The sequence below is a fragment of the Esox lucius genome, chromosome 9, assembly GCF_011004845.1.
Source record: "Esox lucius isolate fEsoLuc1 chromosome 9, fEsoLuc1.pri, whole genome shotgun sequence".
NCBI classification, from domain to species: domain Eukaryota; kingdom Metazoa; phylum Chordata; class Actinopteri; order Esociformes; family Esocidae; genus Esox; species Esox lucius.
The window spans coordinates 22,127,986-22,146,968 of NC_047577.1; the positions used below are offsets into that span (position 1 = coordinate 22,127,986).

The following is an 18,983-nucleotide window of genomic DNA, read 5'->3' on the forward strand; positions in this document are numbered from 1 at the left end:
CAAAAACGTCATCAACATAAACATGTCCTAAATTGTTAATGGAAAAATCCTTCCCTTTCAGGTTTGCGCGATCCCTCTCTCGCCACCTGGTGTTGCTCCTGTCACGGTTCTCTCCTGTTTCGTGTTACAGGGCTGCGGAGGAATATACGTTTTTGCTCGCATGCGGTCTCTAAAATATATTCCATGAACAGTGGTAACCGCGTAGGTTGTGCAGCACGAATCGTATCTTTTGGGAGGGGGGATGAAGGTCGCTCCTGTTTAGTGATGTGTTTTTATTATAGCTCCTCTCGCATTCGTTTTCCTAGTGTGTCAGCCTATCTATCAGGGAGGATCAATGCTGGATTGCTTCATACAAACTCCTATTCTTTTCTCTCGGTCTGCTACACTCGCTTATCTCGTACCCGGGGGCGCATCTAGTGTAGGCCCCTTGCGCTGGCTCCAAGCGGGCCTTGAGGTTGATATGCTGTAGTTGGGATTACTGCATATTGGACATCGGGTTGGAAATGCCGGTGGTGTAAAAACGTCGAAAATTAATATCTTTCCTCCTCGCGCTCTTCTCAGCGGCAAGCTCGCGGTGCTTTGCTTAGCGGCCAGTTTACACAAAATGTCGACCAGAACGCCATTGCCCACCGTGAATGAGCGTGATACAGAGAATGTAAGTATGCATTTTAAATTATTCCCTTCCGTCTATATTTTTCTATGGACAATCGTTTATTCTTTATATACACTTGTGTGGGGATGCCTGTGAATCTTAATAACGCTTAAATCTAGATTTTCTGTGTTGCCTTTCGTTCAGTAACCTAGCAGCAGCCTATTGGGGCAATGGGGATTTGCTACCCATCCTCTGCCATTGTCATTTTATAACGTTGGCTCATTTGAAAGTATCCATCTGATAAAAAATATGTATGTGACGGTAGACTGTCATAGCCTGCACTGATCTTAGCCTATTCATAGGCAGTAGAATTGATGTCTCAGGAGATTGCTGCGCATTGAAGCTTACGGCTATTCATGTCTGGAAACCGTAACCTACAAATATACAATGTCGCAATTCTGTCTATCCGTCCTCGCTGAGCATAGCCGTAGTCATATCGAATTTTTACTTCAGGAGTCCGATATTAAAATGAATCCCTTCTAATGAAATTATGACAATAGGTAAGGACAATTATTAGCCTGTACTGCAGTTTTCTATCCCATGCCCGCAGATTGATAGCGTACAGAGTTAAAGATGTGACTCAACTTTTGAGAGAAATCCATCTCGCCAGGCCGTCTCTAAATACCTTGCGTTATCAGGGTCTGTTGTAGACTATATTCGCTGATGACCATGCTGAATGATGCACTCGGTTAAAAATAGAAATGACTCCGCTAAAAAGTTGCAATGTGATGTTATACATTTTTGGACTTTTACGTTAACTATAGGCAATTCAGGCCCTTTTAGAATCCGTGGATTTCTTTAGCTTGTAGGACAACATTTTGTAAAAAGTCCCATTACATTTCTAAATGTTAAACAAACTTCACCCAAATTTTACCCATTGCCTAATGATTATGTATGGTGTCATCTGAGACCAATTATCCACAGAGAAGTGTTACAGGGATGTGTTCAAAACAACAGCAGTGCTAATCCAAACCACAGAATTGAGCAATACACAGAGCGGCACCCTTAAAGGTCAGGCCGCTACCCCTTTTTTGTGGACATTAAATCACCACTTGCTCCCAGCCAAAGGACAAACACTATAGACATACACAAAACACGCCCAAATATAATGTTATTCAACATTCTGGCTTTTGGAGACCTATGTGCCCTTTTCCATTAACTTCTTTCAGACTGTCATGGAGTAACCATAGCAACAGTTATGTTTAGTCAAGATAAATACCCATACATTTTTGAAGCCTCATGGGTTTATTTAGCCTGTCATGCCCATCAGAGCCCAAAATATGAACCTTTTTGTTTAGGGCGCATTTTTAACACTGACAACAAAGCCTGGGTAAAACAAATGTTCTTGATCACATGTCAGTCTTTGTGCCATAGCTCTAGGAATTTAAGTGGATACATTTCCGCAGCCTCATCCATCAGCTTTATCCAAATAGTTGTGGGGGTGGCCGCTTCGGAACTGAAGTTTTCTTTTTTAACACTAAATCAAGTTGATTATTGTTTTCTAAATGTCACTGAAAAGGTGTTTGCTGGTAGGAACTATCCATAAGGATTTTGATCAGTGTACCAACTTGACCTGATTAATGAAATGCATATATTTTAAGAGGTTCTTCAGCCTTTCTGTCATTCACTTGGGTGGGCTACCTACTGCACATGGCTCAGATCCAGCCCATTCAATCTGGCCTGTGTAAAGGTTTAGTTAAAATATATCAACAGAGTTATCCACCAAAGAAACATCAACAACGCTGTTTAGCAAATGCATCCCTTTTCACAACCAAACTGGCCAAAGTCTTGATTACTGTGATCTATGCAGTATTCAGTGAATACAATATCTGTTAGTTCCACGTGGCATAAAAACCTTGAGGCATGTATCCCATTCATTATTACTTTGTCTGTCACTGCCTATTGTCTCAATACAAGAAAGATTTAATAGCTGACTAGTGAAGTTAGTACATGCAAGCACAGCATGCCACATGGAAAAAGCCAAGTGCTACTGCTCTCTCTGAGGTATTGATCCATGCTGTCAGGAAGAAAGGACATACTTTGAAGCCAGTTGGCTACAGAAGTTAGGAAGGATTTTGCATTGTCCTAAACAGTTGTTGCTATTTTTCCATATTGCTTGGAAACCTAAAGACCAGTAATGATTTCATACTTTAAAGAAACACTTATTTCAAAGTGTTATGTACTGTAATGTAAGGCATGCATTAAAAACATAGTTAACAAATTATGTCTGAGGAAAGCCAATTGAGAGTAGAGAGAAATAATAATTTCTTAATTTCTGGTTTGAGAATTACTTTGTCAACTTATTGAAAGGGAATGAGATTTGAAAACATGCAAGTTGACTTAACTGGGTCTATACTGCAATAGCATGACCAATTGCATTACAATCCCATTGTGTGCACTATTGTGCAATGCCAAATATGAAATAGAAAATTACTGTCTTATTATTTTTTAATGTCCAGTGTAATAGTAAGAGGTTAAGTATTATCTTATTATTGCAGTAGAATGAGTGAGGTTGTGTCTCTGTAGTAAAACATTGTGAGTTCCTTAATTAAATGAAAATATGCAAGATGTTTTGACACAAGTTGATGGGGCATATACTTTTTTCATGTTCAGTCCTCTTGGAGAACCTGTATTAGATTGTTGTGATTAAATGCAGGTGACGTTACCCCTTGTCGATGAAAAGCTACACCGTCTCAATGGGTACAGGTCAAGGTAAATTGACTGCTTCAGTGCCCCACCACCATGTTGAGTCAATGTAATACATAAACATATGTGCCCCGCATTCGTCAAGTATCAGAGTCCCTGCACTTCAAGAGGTGCAATGTGCTTGGAAGGGAAAATAACCTTATTAAGGATCTAAAGGAGGAAAGTGTTGGTGACAATGTAAACTCGTGCAAGATGCATACATTTGCTTTCAGTTGATTAAGGAAATCTTTGGGTTTTCTACACCAATGATAGTGAATCAGAAAATGTTTTTCCTCTGCTGGAAAAAAGTTGCCTTTGGCATCAGATTGTCATAAATAAAACCTTTTTGGATCACTAGGAAGGCTTTCTTGATCTTAGTTGATCTTAGAAAGTCTATTGTTGCCTCAGACATTGCACTACTGACAGACCCTTGGGCTGTTATGGAACCCCAAACTATTCCCCTAAAGAAAGTGAGAGTGGAAGAGTGAGAGTGAGAGACAGAGAGTGAGAGACAGAGAGGAGTTCACTGAAGCTTAGCGTATCACTGCTTGGCCTTTCAACCACACCAACAATTGCATAACAAGCATCAAGGGGTCTGCAAAAGGAGAGAGGCTTTGTAAGAGGTGGGCTGGGGGGTGGGCTAATGTACCTTTCTGGAATGCTGTGTCCAGGCAGTGCGCTCATTGTCATGTTAACACTGGAATGCTAGTAGTGTGTCATTGCTGTTCATAAAAAGCACCCCAGAAAGAGCCTCCCTGCTTCCCAGAAAACAAAAAACACATCCACCATGTCTAGACAGAGAAGAGACACCTTATTGACTTTCACTGCAGTCATATCGGGATGGCTTGCAAATACAACCATTACCAGGCATTCAGTTGTTTATTGTTAAGGCGTGGTTTGCCAACAGTAGTTTTTACATTGATCTGAATTAAGTGCTTTCTTAGGTTTGGTCTAATGTTAACAAATCTTGCCTACCTTCTCTTTGAACAGATATCATTAAAATGTACAACCCTGTTTCCAAAAAAGTTAGGATGCTGTGTAAAATGTAAAAAAAACAATGTAAGGATGTGCAAATCTTTTAAACCCTATATTCATTATAAAATATTAAGACAAGATATCAAATGTTGAAACTGACAATTTGTTATTGTTTCTTGAAAAATACATGCCCACAATTGATTACATGGTCTACCACTCTGAAAGACTGCGCAGGGAAATAGTGCAACAATTTAAGAATTATATTTCTCAATGTAAAATTGCAAAGAGTTTGGGGATCTCATCATCTACGGTAAAGAGAATCTTCAGCGAAATGTCTATATGCAAGGGACAAGGCCAAAAAGAGATATTGGATCTTTGGGCCCTCAGGCGGCACTGCATTAAAACAGTATGTCGCTGCATTCACACATGCAAGTTAAAACCTTTTTTCCCCAAAACAATACTTTTCAACATTTAATCTGTTGTCTTTGTAATATTTTCAATTAAATATAGGGTTAAATGATTTGCATGTCATTGCATTCTGTTTTTATTAGCATTTTGGGGAAATGGGGTTGTAGGATAGGCCTCCGCATTGCTTCTGCTTTCAAGGACCTTAACATTAGCATTATTGCTAGAGGTGGAGTAAAGATCACAACACTGGAGATCCAGATCAAGACCCAAATTAAAACCATGACTTGACCAAGACCAGTTTGGACACAAATAAACAAGACCCAGACCGTCTAAAGTTTCCAGAATGTAAAGCAATATGAGAGAACAATTTACTATCAACATTTTTATTTATGACTGCGTTGCCAGTCCAAAATCACCATACCATACCATCTTCTTCCGTTTATCCGGAGCCGGGTCGCTGGGGCAGCAGTCTAAGCAGGGATGCCCAGACTTCCCTCTCCCCAGACACTTCCTCCAGCTCTTCCGGGGGGACACCGAGGCGTTCCCAGGCCAGCCGGGAGACATAGTCCCTCCAGCGTGTCCTAGGTCTTCCCCAGGGTCTCATCTGAAACAGATGCCCAAGCCACCTCAGCTGACCCCTCTCGATGTGGAGGAGCAGCGGCTCTACTCTGAGCTCCTCCCGGGTGACCAAGCTTCTCACCCTATCTCTAAGGGATCGCCCAGCCACCCTGCGGAGAAAGCTTATTTTGGCCGCCTGTATCCGGGATCTTGTCCTTTCGGTCATGACCCAAAGCTCATGACCATAGGTGAGAGTAGGAACGTAGATTGACTGGTAAATCGAGAGCTTCGCCTTGCGGCTCAGCTCTTTCTTCACCACGACAGACCGATACATCAACCGCATTACTGCAGAAGCTGCACCGATCCGTCTGTCAATCTCCCGTTCCTTCCTTCCCTCACTCGTGAACAGGACCCCTAGATACTTAAACTCACTTGAGGCAGGCACTCTCCACCAACCTGAAGTGGGCAAGCCACCCTTTTCCGACTGAGGACCATGGCCTCGGATTTGGAGGTACTGATTTTCATCCCCACCGCTTCACACTCGGCTGCAAACCGTCCCAGTGCATGCTGAAGGTCCTGGCTTGAAGGGGCCAACACGACAACATAATCCGCAAAGAGCAGAGACGAAATTGTGTGGTCCCCAAACCTGACACCCTCCGGCCCCTGGCTGCGCCTAGAAATTCTGTCCATAAAAATTACGAACAGAACCGGTGACAAAGGGCAGCCCTGCCGGAGTCCAACATGCACAGGGAACAAGTCTGACTTACTGCCGGCAATGCGGACCAATCTCCTGCTTCGGTCGTACAGGGACCTGACAGCCCTTAGCAATCGACCCAGGACCCCATATTCCCGAAGCACCCTCCACAGGATGCCGTGAGGGACACAGTCGAATGCCTTCTCCAAATCCACAAAACACATGTGGATTGGTTGGGCAAACTCCCATGAACCCTCCATCACCCTGTAGAGGGTTTAGAGCTGGTCCAGTGTTCCACGGCCTGGACGAAAACCACACGGTTCCTCCTGAATCCGAGGTTCTACTATCGGCCGTATTCTCCTCTCCAGAACCCTGGCATAGACTTTCCCATGGAGGCTGAGAAGTGTGATCCCCCTATAGTTGGAACACACCCTCCGGTCCCCCTTCTTAAAAAGAGGGACCACCACCCCGGTCTGCCATCCCAGAGGCACTGTCCCTGACTGCCACGCGATGTTGCACAGGCGTGTCAGCCAAGTCAGCCCCACAATATCCAGAGACTTGAGGTATTCAGGGCGGATCTCATCCACCCCCAGTGCCTTGCCACCGAGGAGTTTCTTAACCACCTCTGTGACTTCAGCCCGGGTGATGGACGAGTCCACCTCTGAGCCCTCCTCCTCTGCTTCCTCAATGGAAGATGTGACGGCGGGATTGAGGAGATCCTCGAAGTACTCCTTCCACCGCCCGACGACATCCCCAGTTGAGGTCAACAGCTGCCCACCTCTACTGTAAACAGTGTTGGTAGGGCATTGTTTCCCTCTCCTGAGGCGCCGGATGGTTTGCCAGAATCTCTTCGAGGCCAGCCGATAGTCCTTCTCCATGGCCTCACCGAACTCCTCCCAGGCCCAAGTTTTTGCCTCCACGACCACCCGGGCTGCAGTCCGCTTGGCCTGTTGGTACCCGTCAGCTGCCTCAGGAGTCCCACAAGCCAACCAGGCCTGATAGGACTCCTTCTTCAGCTTGACTGCATCCCTTACTTCCGGTGTCCACCACCGGGTTCGGGGATTGCCGCCTCGACAGGCACCGGAGACCTTGCGGCCACAGTTCCGAGCGGCCGCTTCGACAATGGCGGTGGAGAACATGGTCCACTCGGACTCAATATCTCCAGCCTCCCTCGGGATCCAGTCGAAGCTCTGCCGGAGGTGGGAGTTAAAGATCTCTCTGACAGGAGACTCTGCCAGACGTTCCCAGCAGACTCTTACAGTACGCTTGGGCCTGCCGAGTCTGTCCAGCTTCCTCCCCTGCCATCGGATCCAACTCACAACCAGGTGGTGATCAGTTGACAGCTCCGCCCCTCTCTTCACCCGAGTGTCCAAGACATACGGCCGCAGGTCAGATGAAACGACAACAAAGTCGATCATCGACCTGCGGCCTAGGGTGTCCTGGTGCCACGTGCACTGATGGACACCCTTATGCTTGAACATGGTGTTCGTTATGGACAAACTGTGACTAGCACAGAAGTCCAATAACTGAACACCGCTCGGGTTCAGATCAGGGGGGCCGTTCCTCCCAATCACGCCCCTCCAGGTGTCACTGTCGTTGCCCAAGTGGGCGTTGAAGTCCCCCAGTAGAACGATAGAGTCCCCAGTCGGAGCACTTTCCAGCACCCCTCCCAGAGACTCCAAGAAGGTCGGGTACTCTGCACTGCCGTTCGGCCCGTAGGCACAAACAACAGTGAGAGACCTATCCCCAACCCGTAGGCGCAGGGAAACGACCCTCTCGTTCACCGGGGTAAACTCCAACACATGGCGGCAGAGCTGGGGAGCTATAAGCAAACCCACACCAGCCCGCCGCCTCTCACCATGGGCAACTCCAGAGTGGTGAAGAGTCCATCCTCTCTCAAGGAGTGTGGTTCTGGAGCCCAAGCCGTGCCTAGAGGTGATCCCGACTACCTCTAGTCGGAACCTCTCAACCTCACGCACGATCTCAGGCTCCTTCCCCGCCAGCGAGGTGACGTTCCACGTCCCTAGAGCTAGTTTCCGTGTCCAGGGATCGGGTTGTCTAGGCCCCCGCCTTTGACTGCCGCCCGATCATCTCTGCACCGGCCCCTTATGGTCCCTCCTGTGGGTGGTGAGCCCACGGGAGGGCGGCCCCATGTCGCTCGTTCGGGCTGGGCCCGGCCGGGCCCCATGGGGAAAGGCCTGGCCACCAGGCGCTCGCGAACGAGCCCCAACCCCGGGCCTGGCTCCAGGGTGGTGCCCCGGCTGCGCCATGTCGGGCGACGTCACAGGACACAAAATCTTTTTCATCATTAAGGGGTTTTTGAACCGCTCTTAGTCTGACCCGTCGCCTAGGACCTGTTTGCCTTGGGAAACCCTACCAGGGGCATATAGCCCCAGACAACATAGCTCCTAGGGTCACTCGGGTACTCAAACCCCTCCACCACGTTAAGGTGGCAGTTCAAGGAGGGGCACAATAAAATAAATAAATAATCCAAAACAAAATTACCTGAACAATACAACCAGGTATAGAAATCCATTCCATCCATCCATCCATCTTCTTCCGCTTATCCGGGGCCGGGTCGCGGGGGCAGCAGTCTAAGCAGGGATGCCCAGACTTCCCTCTCCCCAGACACTTCCTCTAGCTCTTCCGGGGGGATACCGAGGCGTTCCCAGGCCAGCCGGGAGACATAGTCCCTCCAGCGTGTCCTAGGTCTTCCCCGGGGTCTCCTCCCGGTGGGACGGGACCGGAACACCTTCCCAGGAAGGCGTTCCGGAGGCATCCGAAAAAGATGCCCAAGCCACCTCAGCTGACCCCTCTCGATGTGGAGGAGCAGCGGCTCTACTCTGAGCTCCTCCCGGGTGACCGAGCTTCTCACCCTATCTCTAAGGGATCGCCCGGCCACCCTGCGGAGAAAGCTCATTTCGGCCGCCTGTATCCGGGATCTTGTCCTTTCGGTCATGACCCAAAGCTCATGACCATAGGTGAGAGTAGGAACGTAGATTGACTGGTAAATCGAGAGCTTCGCCTTGCGGCTCAGCTCTTTCTTCACCACGACAGACCGATACATCGACTGCATTACTGCAGAAGCTGCACCGATCCGTCTGTCAATCTCCCGTTCCATCCTTCCCTCACTCGTGAACAAGACCCCTAGATACTTAAACTCCTCCACTTGAGGCAGGCACTCTCCACCAACCTGAAGTGGGCAAGCCACCCTTTTCCGACTGAGGACCATGGCCTCGGATTTGGAGGTACTGATTTTCATCCCCACCGCTTCACACTCGGCTGCAAACCGTCCCAGCGCATGCTGAAGGTCCTGGTTAGAAGGGGCCAACACGACAACATCATCTGCAAAGAGCAGAGACGAAATTGTGTGGTCCCCAAACCTGACACCCTCCGGCCCCTGGCTGCGCCTAGAAATTCTGTCCATAAAAATTACGAACAGAACCGGTGACAATGGGCAGCCATGCCGGAGTCCAACATGCACTGGGAACAAGTCTGACTTACTGCCGGCAATGCGGACCCAGCTCCTGCTTCGGTTGTACAGGGACCTGACAGCCCTTAGCAAAGAAATCTTAGTATAGAAATCTACGTTGCAATTTGAGAGATGGAGTCAAGACCCTAACCCTGGAGACCCAGACCACGTCTATGTGGTCTTGACTGGTCTAGAGACCGAAATTGTAGGCATAGAGCGAGTGTTTTCATCAAACATATCTTCTGTTGAATCTTTTTGAGTAAACATTATTGAACATCTGAGTGTAGAAAATGTCCTACAGCTTTTTTTAGATTACATTACTCTTGTTTGGTTTAGTTTACACTTAAGTTCCCTTTAATTAATCCTTAAATTGCAGATATAGTTTTCTAATTTAACTAATGTATTTACTTTTTCAAATGACACAGTCCAAGGCTCTGACTCGGGGTAAAAAGAACAACCTCATTGGTTTGCTATAAGTACACAGTTGACTATTGTTTCCTGCTCGCTATTCTAAATCTCCACCACTATGGCAAATCTATTTATTATTTTGTCTAAGGGTGCAGTGCTGTTTGACTCCTGTAACGTTACAAGCAGAATCGAAAAATAAAGCTATAATGTAGCTAGGCTTCTTTGCTCAGCCTGCAACACTTTTTTTCCCGAACCGCGTAAGCGGAGCTGACCAAGAAGAGCGAATGTCTCTTACTGAGTGACTGACTGACCTTGTTAAATAGCTTAGTGTTAGAGAAGTGGACCTGCAAGCTATAGGTCCTGGGATCGAATCTCCACAGTCAAAACAAAATATGCATTTGGATTTGTTTCCGGATAGACCAAAACTTTACTGGCTATAACCTTCAGTGTCTACTTTATAGTAAGCTTAAAATAAAACTGTTTACGGTTAAATTGCAACTGTTAAAAGTACACATCCGTGAATGCTTTTTGGCTAAGGATTGACTAAAACCTAGCTGGTTACAACATTCAGTAGCTATGTTGTAGTAAGCCTAAACTAAAACTGTTTACGGTTATACTGCATTGTGACTATTTAGGGTGGATTCCACGATTTTCATCTTTTCACTTGATGAAAAAGTTAGTTATCGTCACCTTTATTGGGAGTTATTGTGTCATTCACGAATGAAAGGAAAATTAATGTTTTTGTGCCATGAAATGAAATAGCTTTGGCAGGGAAAAGTCCATCTTCAGTCTCGCTAGCAATTGCTCAGTTCTTATGGCTATTCCTAGTAAGTTAGTAGGTACTAGTAAGCCTATTACTGGCTAATAAGCTGTTAGAAAGCCCAGTGGCGAAAGCCATACACTTCATAGACGCTATTTGTGTTGGAGGTAAACTTAATAAGAAACGTTACTCAGTTTTACACAGTGCTTAATGGTGTCTAGCCACTGGCTAAACGAGAAGCACTGTGTCATAGTGATTACGGTGCCTCTCACGTGGGAGACCCGAGTTCGAATCCAGTGAGGGCAACAATGTTATTTTTAATTGTGGGCCGCCTGAACTAGGCATGCCTGCTTCCTTTTCTGGTTTTAGTATTGTGTTCATGACTTAGACATTACACCATATTTTACTTGTTACAAAGTTATTGAACCAAATACGGGCTGACAAAATTAATAAGAAATTCAAGTGAAAGCAGCACCCATTTTCTGGTGGTCACACAATGCTCATGTAGTGCAAGTGCTTCACTCTCTATTTTGGGGGAAAACAATACTCTAAAGCGCTGAGTATTTGCAAGTTGTATATCACACAAAAATGTCACCATGCTTGCTGTTTTTTAAAGTTAAACTGCACTGTATAACAAACACATCAGAGTACTACAGTATAATCATATTCAAGCTAGCTAGTGGCAGAAAAATACATTCTCAAGTGCTTCTGGCTCTGTTACCACAGTTACCTTCTGCAGATAAAATTTATGATTTTCTGGTTTAGACTTGCATCAAAAGCCTTTTGGAAATATGCCATTTTACCTGTTTATATGAACACATTTATTTTTTAATAGTTAACTGTGTAATTGGCCAATAAAATACGTAGTGACTTCTACATTGGCTGGTGAATCACAAAAATAAAAAAAATACCATTATATTCCTTTATACACCATTTATAATAAACATAGCTTACTATTTGTTGCATTTGCCATCACAAACAAACACACGTTTCTGCCCGTCATTTGTTGTCACAGTTAAGAAAAAGGTAGGTTTTTACACCTTTTCTATGTCAAAAAAGTATCCAGAAGTGACCGTCTGACAAAAATGAATCCCCACAATCAATGTCTCTGCAGCTAACATGGAACCCTGTAGGAAACACTGATCTGCACCCACTCCAGGCCATGTTCAATTTTGATCCCTTTGTCTTTGTTTGGTTTAGTTACAGAGAAAATTGATTTGTCACATTTTGCTGGGTCATCACCTTCCATAGACAACAATGTAATATGAAACTTCTAACATGTCTATGCTAGTTTATCAAACATTCCAACAAGCTAAAGTAATTGAACACATCAAAATGTGCATTCTGGATAATATTTCACTGCACTGAATTTATAATAAAATTTCTGTGACCCCATACATGCCCAATGCCAAGAATACAATTGTGATGTAATATGAGTTGATGTGGAGCATTTTATAGCATGCTTAGACACAGTTATATATTGCATTGTAGTCAGGTGATGACACGTGATTGTGCAATTTTCTCTGTAATCAAATGAAATGTCAAAAACACATCTGGGATCATATACAAGTAGAGACTGAAAATACAGTGACATGTAAACAGGTGAACATCCCCATTTTACTAGCTAGTAGGCTCCAGGAGATGAAAGTGAGTCTTTCACAGTGTGTTGTCACATATAACCAGGTCAGCCGTAAAGTGATTCTGGTATGCTTATGTTAATAATTAGGGTCTAGAAATAGGCATAAACTGTAAAGCATCACAGCACATTTCATGTAACTCCTAGTGTCAATGTTGAATTTGCCTCTCTCTGTTAAGAGATACTATGAAACTAATTATGATACCAAAAAGATGACCCTGAATGCAGTGGGCGGATACTGATCACATGCAACTGCAGTGTAGCTTTTTGTATGTTTTTGTCTCTGTGACCACAAACCAGTAGAAGAGTCACTGTGTAGAAGAGTCCCTGTGTCTAACCTGTGTTTAGTCTCAACTATGAGAAACAAAATGAGTTTTATAACCAATGCACAGATACTACTGGCAACAACAGCTGCTCTTACAGTCAAGCTGCTATCCAGTAGCAGGCCAGGATAATGACGTCTTCTACATTGTCAGACAGCTTACCAATGGGGACATGAAGCCGGATGCCATATTGGCATTCCTGCATTACGTCCTCAACCATGTTGATCTACAGAACTGTTTGGGGTTTGTGCTGGAGCAGTTGATTGGGTTAATTTGACTGATACTTACCTCAGGGCCAAAGTAAGGAAAAGAATGATGGTGACGTAATATAATGGGGGATATGCGAGAGTGCCCTTTGCAGACAAATCTGTGCTTTAGGTGACATGAATGAGTAAGTGAATGTATCTGCTGGGACAATTGACAATCTCTGCTAGTCTTTGCTGACACCAGTTTCCTACTTGTGAATAATAATAGCTGAGTAAATAAGCAACCATTTTTGGGGTTCAGACATTAATCAATCATTTGTGTTCAGAAGTAAATGGATAGATTTATTTCCGGACTGCGTAAGTGCAGCCGGCCAAGAAGAACAAATGTCTCTTACTGTCTGACTGAGTGAGTGACTGACCCTTGTTAAATAGCGTAGTGGTTTGAGACATGGACTGCCGTGCAGCGGACTGGTGTTTAAGCCTCGCCATAGTCAAAACAAATTATGCATTAGGATTTGTTAAGGTTAGACATACTTTGCTGACTACAACCTTCAGTAGCTATGTTGTAGTAAGCATGATATAAAACTGTTTACAGTTATATTGTGAATAGTTCTGGTGGATGTTTTAAGTACGCATTCTTTTTGTGGTAATATAGGCTAGATCGAAACCCCTTGGGCAGAAAAAAAGGAGGGGTTTCCATGATTCTCATCTTTTCACTTGACGAGAAAGTCAGTTATCATCACCTATATTGATAGTTATTTTATCAATGTAATTCACCAATGAAAGAAACAATAATTTTTTTGCCATGAATGAAATGGCTTTTGCTATGTATAGTTGATCTTCAGTCTTGCTAGCAATCTCTAAATTCCTATGACTATTCCAAGTAGTTAGTTAGTACAAAACTAGTAAGCCTATTACTGTTAACAACTTAGTAAGCCTAAGCTGTTAAAACGGCCAGTGGCAAAAGCTATACATTTTATGGATGCTATTTGTGGTGGAGGTAAATTTAATAAGAAACATTAGTCAGTTTAACACAGTGCTTAATGGTTTTTAGTGAAATGTTCAAACTTGGCGTGATGTCAGTGCGTGGCAATGTTATCTAACGACAAGATGCTGCATTGACACTGGGCAAACATATAGCACCGTGGTGTAGTGGTTAAGGACACAGCCTTTCATGTGGGAGACCCGGTTTTGGGTCCAGAGATGGCAACAACAGTTATCACTTTTAATTGTGGGCCGGCTGAACTAGGCTTGCCTGGTTCCTTGTCTGGTTTTCAAGGACAGATCGACAGATTTTCACCTTGAAGATTCTGGGATGTTTGATTTTTTTTTTTAATAAAGTGTTTTGCTAATTTCACAGAAGTGACATATTTCATATACATATTTGAAGCAAAACATTCAAAGGAATTCGGTGGCTTTAACCAACACTAGCTGTTATCTGAGAAGTATTGCTAAACTGTACTGAAAATTATAGGATTGACATTTTAATTACAGTCCAAATGATGTGCCGGTATGACTCACCATTTACACTTAAAGTTAATAACCCTAAGGTACAGTGACTCTCAAAAATTGTCTTTGGACTGTGGGGTGTTCCCGGTCTGCAGTGGTCAGTACCTATCAAAAGTGATCCAAGGAAGGAAAAGCGGTGAACAGGAAAAGCTTATTGATGCACATGGAGAGTGAAGGCTGGCTTGTGTGGTCCGATCCAATAGACGAGCTACTGTAGCTCAAATTGCTGAAAAGGTCAATGCTGGTAATGATGGAAAGGTGTCAGAACACACAATGCATCGCACTTTGTTGCGTATGGGGTTGCATAGCCGCAGACCAGTCAGGGTGCCCATGCTGACCCCTGTCAACTGCCGAAGGCACCTACAATAGGCATGTGAGCATCAGAACTGTACTAAGGAACAAAGGAATAAGGTGGCTTGGTCTGATGAATCATGTTTCATTTTACATTACGTGGATGGCCGGGTGTGTGTGCGTCGCTTACCTGGATAACACATGGCACAAGGATGCACTATGGGAAGGAGGCAAGCCGGCGGAGGCAGTATGATGCTTTAGGGCAATATTCTACTTGGAAACCCTGGGTCCTGACATTCATGTGGATGTTACTGACACGTACCAACTACCTAAGCATTGGTGAAAACCATGTGCACCCTTTCATGGCAACGGTATTCCCTGATGGCATTGGCCTCTTTCAGCAGGATAATGCACCCTGCCAATAAAGCAAAAATGGTTCAGGATTGGTTTGAGGAACACAGCAAGTTCATGGTGTTGACTTGGCCTCCAAATTCCCCAGATCTCAATCCAATTGAGCATCTGTGGGATGTGCTGGACAAACAAGTCTGATCCATGGAGGCCCTACCTCACAACTTACTGGACTTAAAGGATCTGCTGCTAACATCTTGGTGCCAGATACCACAGCACACCTTCAGAGGTCTAGTGGAGTCCATGCCTCGATGGGTCAGGGCTGTTTTGGCGGCAAAAGGGGACCTACACAATATTAGGCAGGTGGTCATAATTTTATGGCTGATCGGTGTATAATGCTTGTTGAGAGCACAATTGAAAAGATCGCAATATGTACTGTATACAAAGGTGTGTGGGTGGTGCTTGTGTGTTTGCTGAAATAGGTAGGAGAGGGACATTCATAACGTGGCTTTAGCACCTTATGAGGCACCGAAATCCTCTTCTCCACCACAAAGTATGGACGCATAGCCACGTCTAAACATGCACACTCATTGCTGTTGTTGTTTTTTTTTGCCCGGTTAGACTGAATCTAAGGGCTGCTTGAATGCATAGGGGAAATGTAAGTATTATTATTATAATATTTTCTGTTTCTGTGTTTCCCTGGGGATATTCAACTCTTATGTTCACGTTCACTCTACAGATATGTTGGGTTATTTGACAACTTAGGTTTGTAACATGATGCCAATATAACAGAATAGAACATGGACTGCATGCTAACACTTCAGCCAACATTTAAGATGGGTTGTAGATTTTAGCAGCTGTGTACCGCCACCCCAATATAGTGGTGTAGGAAACAAACGAACATTCAAAGCAAATCTGGAAAAGCAAAGTATCTACAAAAGCTCCAATTTAGGGGTAGAAAATAACCCTAAGAAAATTTCCAAGTCATTGAATATGCCTTGGAGAGTACAGTAAAGTCCATTATTAAAAAATGGAGAGAATATGGCAGGACTTTGAATCTGTCTAGAACAGGCCATCCTGACAAACCGAGTGCTCGGGCGAGAAGGGCACTAGTCAGAGAGGTCACCAAGAGGCCTGTGGCAACTCTTAAGGAGTTAGTCTTCTATGGCTGAGCTGGGAGACACTGCATACTGCAACAATGCCCTGGGTGCTTCAGGAGTGGCCTTTATGGGAGAGTAACAAAAAGGAAGCCATTGCTGAAAATAACTTGCAAGAATACTGCGCTAGAGATTCACACCAACTGAAAATATATTCAAAATTTAGCTTTTTGGTCTCAGCACTAACCATTATGTTTGGCAATAGCCTAACACTGCACATCATCCTGAGAACAACATCACGCATCACACTATTGGGAGGGATGCATGATCGTCAGGGCCTGGAAAGCATGTGAACCAAAATGGATGCAGAGAAAGTACAGAAAAAATCCTGAAAGAAAACCTGTACGAGACTGCAAGAGACTTATTAAAAGGTCCTAGAGTGGCTTAGTCTATGGCCAGACCTCAGTGCAATTAAGAATATGTGGAAATTGAAAATGCCTGTTTACCAAAGGTCCCCATCCAACTTTATGGTGCATTAGACATTTTTCATACATGAATGGGCAATAATTGCTTTGTCCAGATGTGGAAAGTTGGTACAGACTTTTTCAAATAGACTCCCGGGTGTAGCCTCTACCAAATATTGAATAAAGGGGTGAATACTTATGTTCTGTTTTTGTATTTGTAATTAATTGACAACAATTTGTAGCCTTTTTTGTTGATCATTGGCAAAAACAAATTTTTATGTTCGTGTTGGGGAATGGCTATAAAAATATAACTGCAACTGTTACAAACTTGCTTGAAAGAGGACCCAAGTTTATTTTGCCCTCACACACTGTGAAGGAGGATGGTAAGAGAAGCAAAAAAAATACCTAAAGATCACTGTTGTAGATTTACAGGGAAGAATAGCATTTTGGGGTCACAAAGTATCCAAAACTACCAATTGACGCCAGCTCGATGCTAACAAATTAGGTAGGCATGCCAGAAAAAAGCAGTTCTTGTCATTACACCACAAACGTAAGCATGTGGAGTATGCTACAGTGAGGGGATTATTTTAATTTTTTTATCCCCTGCTGATTTTGTACATTTGCCCACTGACCAAGAGATGATCAATCTATAATTGTAATGGAAGGTTTATTCGAACAGTGAGAGACCGAATAACAAAAAAAATCCAGAAAAACGCATGTCAAAAATGTTATAAAATGATTAGTATTTTAATGAGTGAAAAAAGTATTCGACCCCTCTGCAAAACATGAATTAGTACCTGGTGGCAATCACAGAGGTCAGATGTTTCTTGTAGTTGGCAGCCAGGTTTGCACACATTTCAGGAGGGATTTTGCTGATCTTCTCCAAGTCAAGGTTTCGAGGCTGACGTTTGGGCAACTCAAACCTTCAGCTCCCTCCACAGATTTTTTATGGGGTTAAGGTCTGGAGTCTGGCTAGGCCACTCCAGGACATTAATGTGCTTCATCCTAAACCACTCCTTTGTTGCCTTGGCCATGTGTTTTGGTTAATTGTCATGCTGGAATACCCATCCATTTTCAATGGATCCATCGTCCCTTTGATGCGGTGAAGTAGTCCTGTCCCCTTAGCAGAAAAACACCCCCAAAGCATAATGTTTCCACCTCCATGTTTGACAGTGGGGATGGTGTTCTTGGGGTCATAGGCAGCATTCCTCCTCCTCCCAACATGGCGAGTTTAGCTGATGCCAAAGAGCTCGATTTTGGTCTCATCAGAACACATGACCTTCTCCCATTCCTCCTCTGGATCATCCAGATGGTCATTGGCAAACTTCAGACAGGCCTGGACATGCGCTGTCTTGAGCAGGGGGACCTTGCGTGCGCTGCAGGATTTTTATCCATGACGGCATAGTTTGTTACTAATTGTTTTCTTTGAGACTGTGTTCCCAGCTCTCTTGAGACTGTGGTCCTGCCGTGTAGTTCTGGGCTGATCCCTCACCTTCCTCATGATCATTGATGCCCCACGAGGTGAGATCTTGCATGGAGCCCCAGACCAAGAGAGATTGACCGTCATCTTGAACTTCTTCCATTTTCTAATAATTGCGCCAACAGTTGTTGCCTTCTCACCAAGCTGCTTGCCTATTGTCCTGTAGCCCAACCCAGCCTTGTGCAGGTCTACAATTTTATCCCTGATGTCCTTACACAGCTCTCTGGTCTTGGCCATTTTGGAGAGGTTGGAGTCTGTTTGTGTGGACAAGTGTCTTTTATACAGGTAACGAGTTCAAACAGGTGCAGTTAATACAGGTAATGAGTGGGGAACAGGGGGGCTTCTTAAAGTAAAGACATTCTCTGGGGTAAATTGTACATAACATTATTGCTTTTGTTATACAGTTAGGTGGACAGTAAACCTACCTTGTTAGCACAGTGTGATTTCATGCATGAATACTCCGACTCTCACATTCACTGAAGCTCGCGTTTGACACTAAGCTTTCACCACTACTACAGGCATTGACTGGGATACCCTCTAACAAAGCTGAAACATGATTGGCTCTTAAATTGACAGCAACAGCAAATATGGTTTAGGCTGCAAGTAAAACCTAAGCAAAATATGGGCAAATCCCATTACATTTCTTATTATATGGATTGTTTTTTTCCTCCTCAAACATAGTGCTGGAACACTGTTCCAGTCTGTTCCACCCCAATTTGACACCTGGTAATAGTGAATTTGTACTGGGTGTGTGCTGGCAACATGTAACTGGATGAGATGGATTGTTTTGGCAGAAACAGCCCCATCTAGTGTTCAGAATCTGGTAATATCAAGTTTTATAATGGTCTGCAAATCTGACAACTTGAATGAAATAACACCACATTCATTGGAATTAATTACAAAGGATGAAAAAGCAATTCCCTAAACCGCACCTCTATACTACTTATGAAATCATCGAGCCATCGAGTTACACTGCATACAGGCTGTTGGAGTGGGCTTAGTATGAGTTGCTTTGCA

At 44.1% G+C, this 18,983-nt stretch overlaps 1 protein-coding gene across 3 annotated transcripts in view; it reads left to right on the forward strand.

Annotated features, from left to right (window-relative positions):
• Nucleotides 1-71: 71 nt before the first annotated feature.
• Nucleotides 72-18,983, forward strand: part of mark1 (MAP/microtubule affinity-regulating kinase 1) — a 90,341-nt gene continuing 71,429 nt past the window's right edge. For 2 of the 3 annotated variants that reach the window (XM_010898592.5, XM_020049832.3), the window contains exon 1: nt 72-655. In XM_010898592.5, coding sequence (XP_010896894.1) covers nt 605-655 — 51 coding nt within the window. In that variant the 5' untranslated portion in view covers nt 72-604. The remainder of the gene's footprint in view (nt 656-18,983) is intronic. The other variant, XM_010898593.5, reaches the window with a different exon arrangement.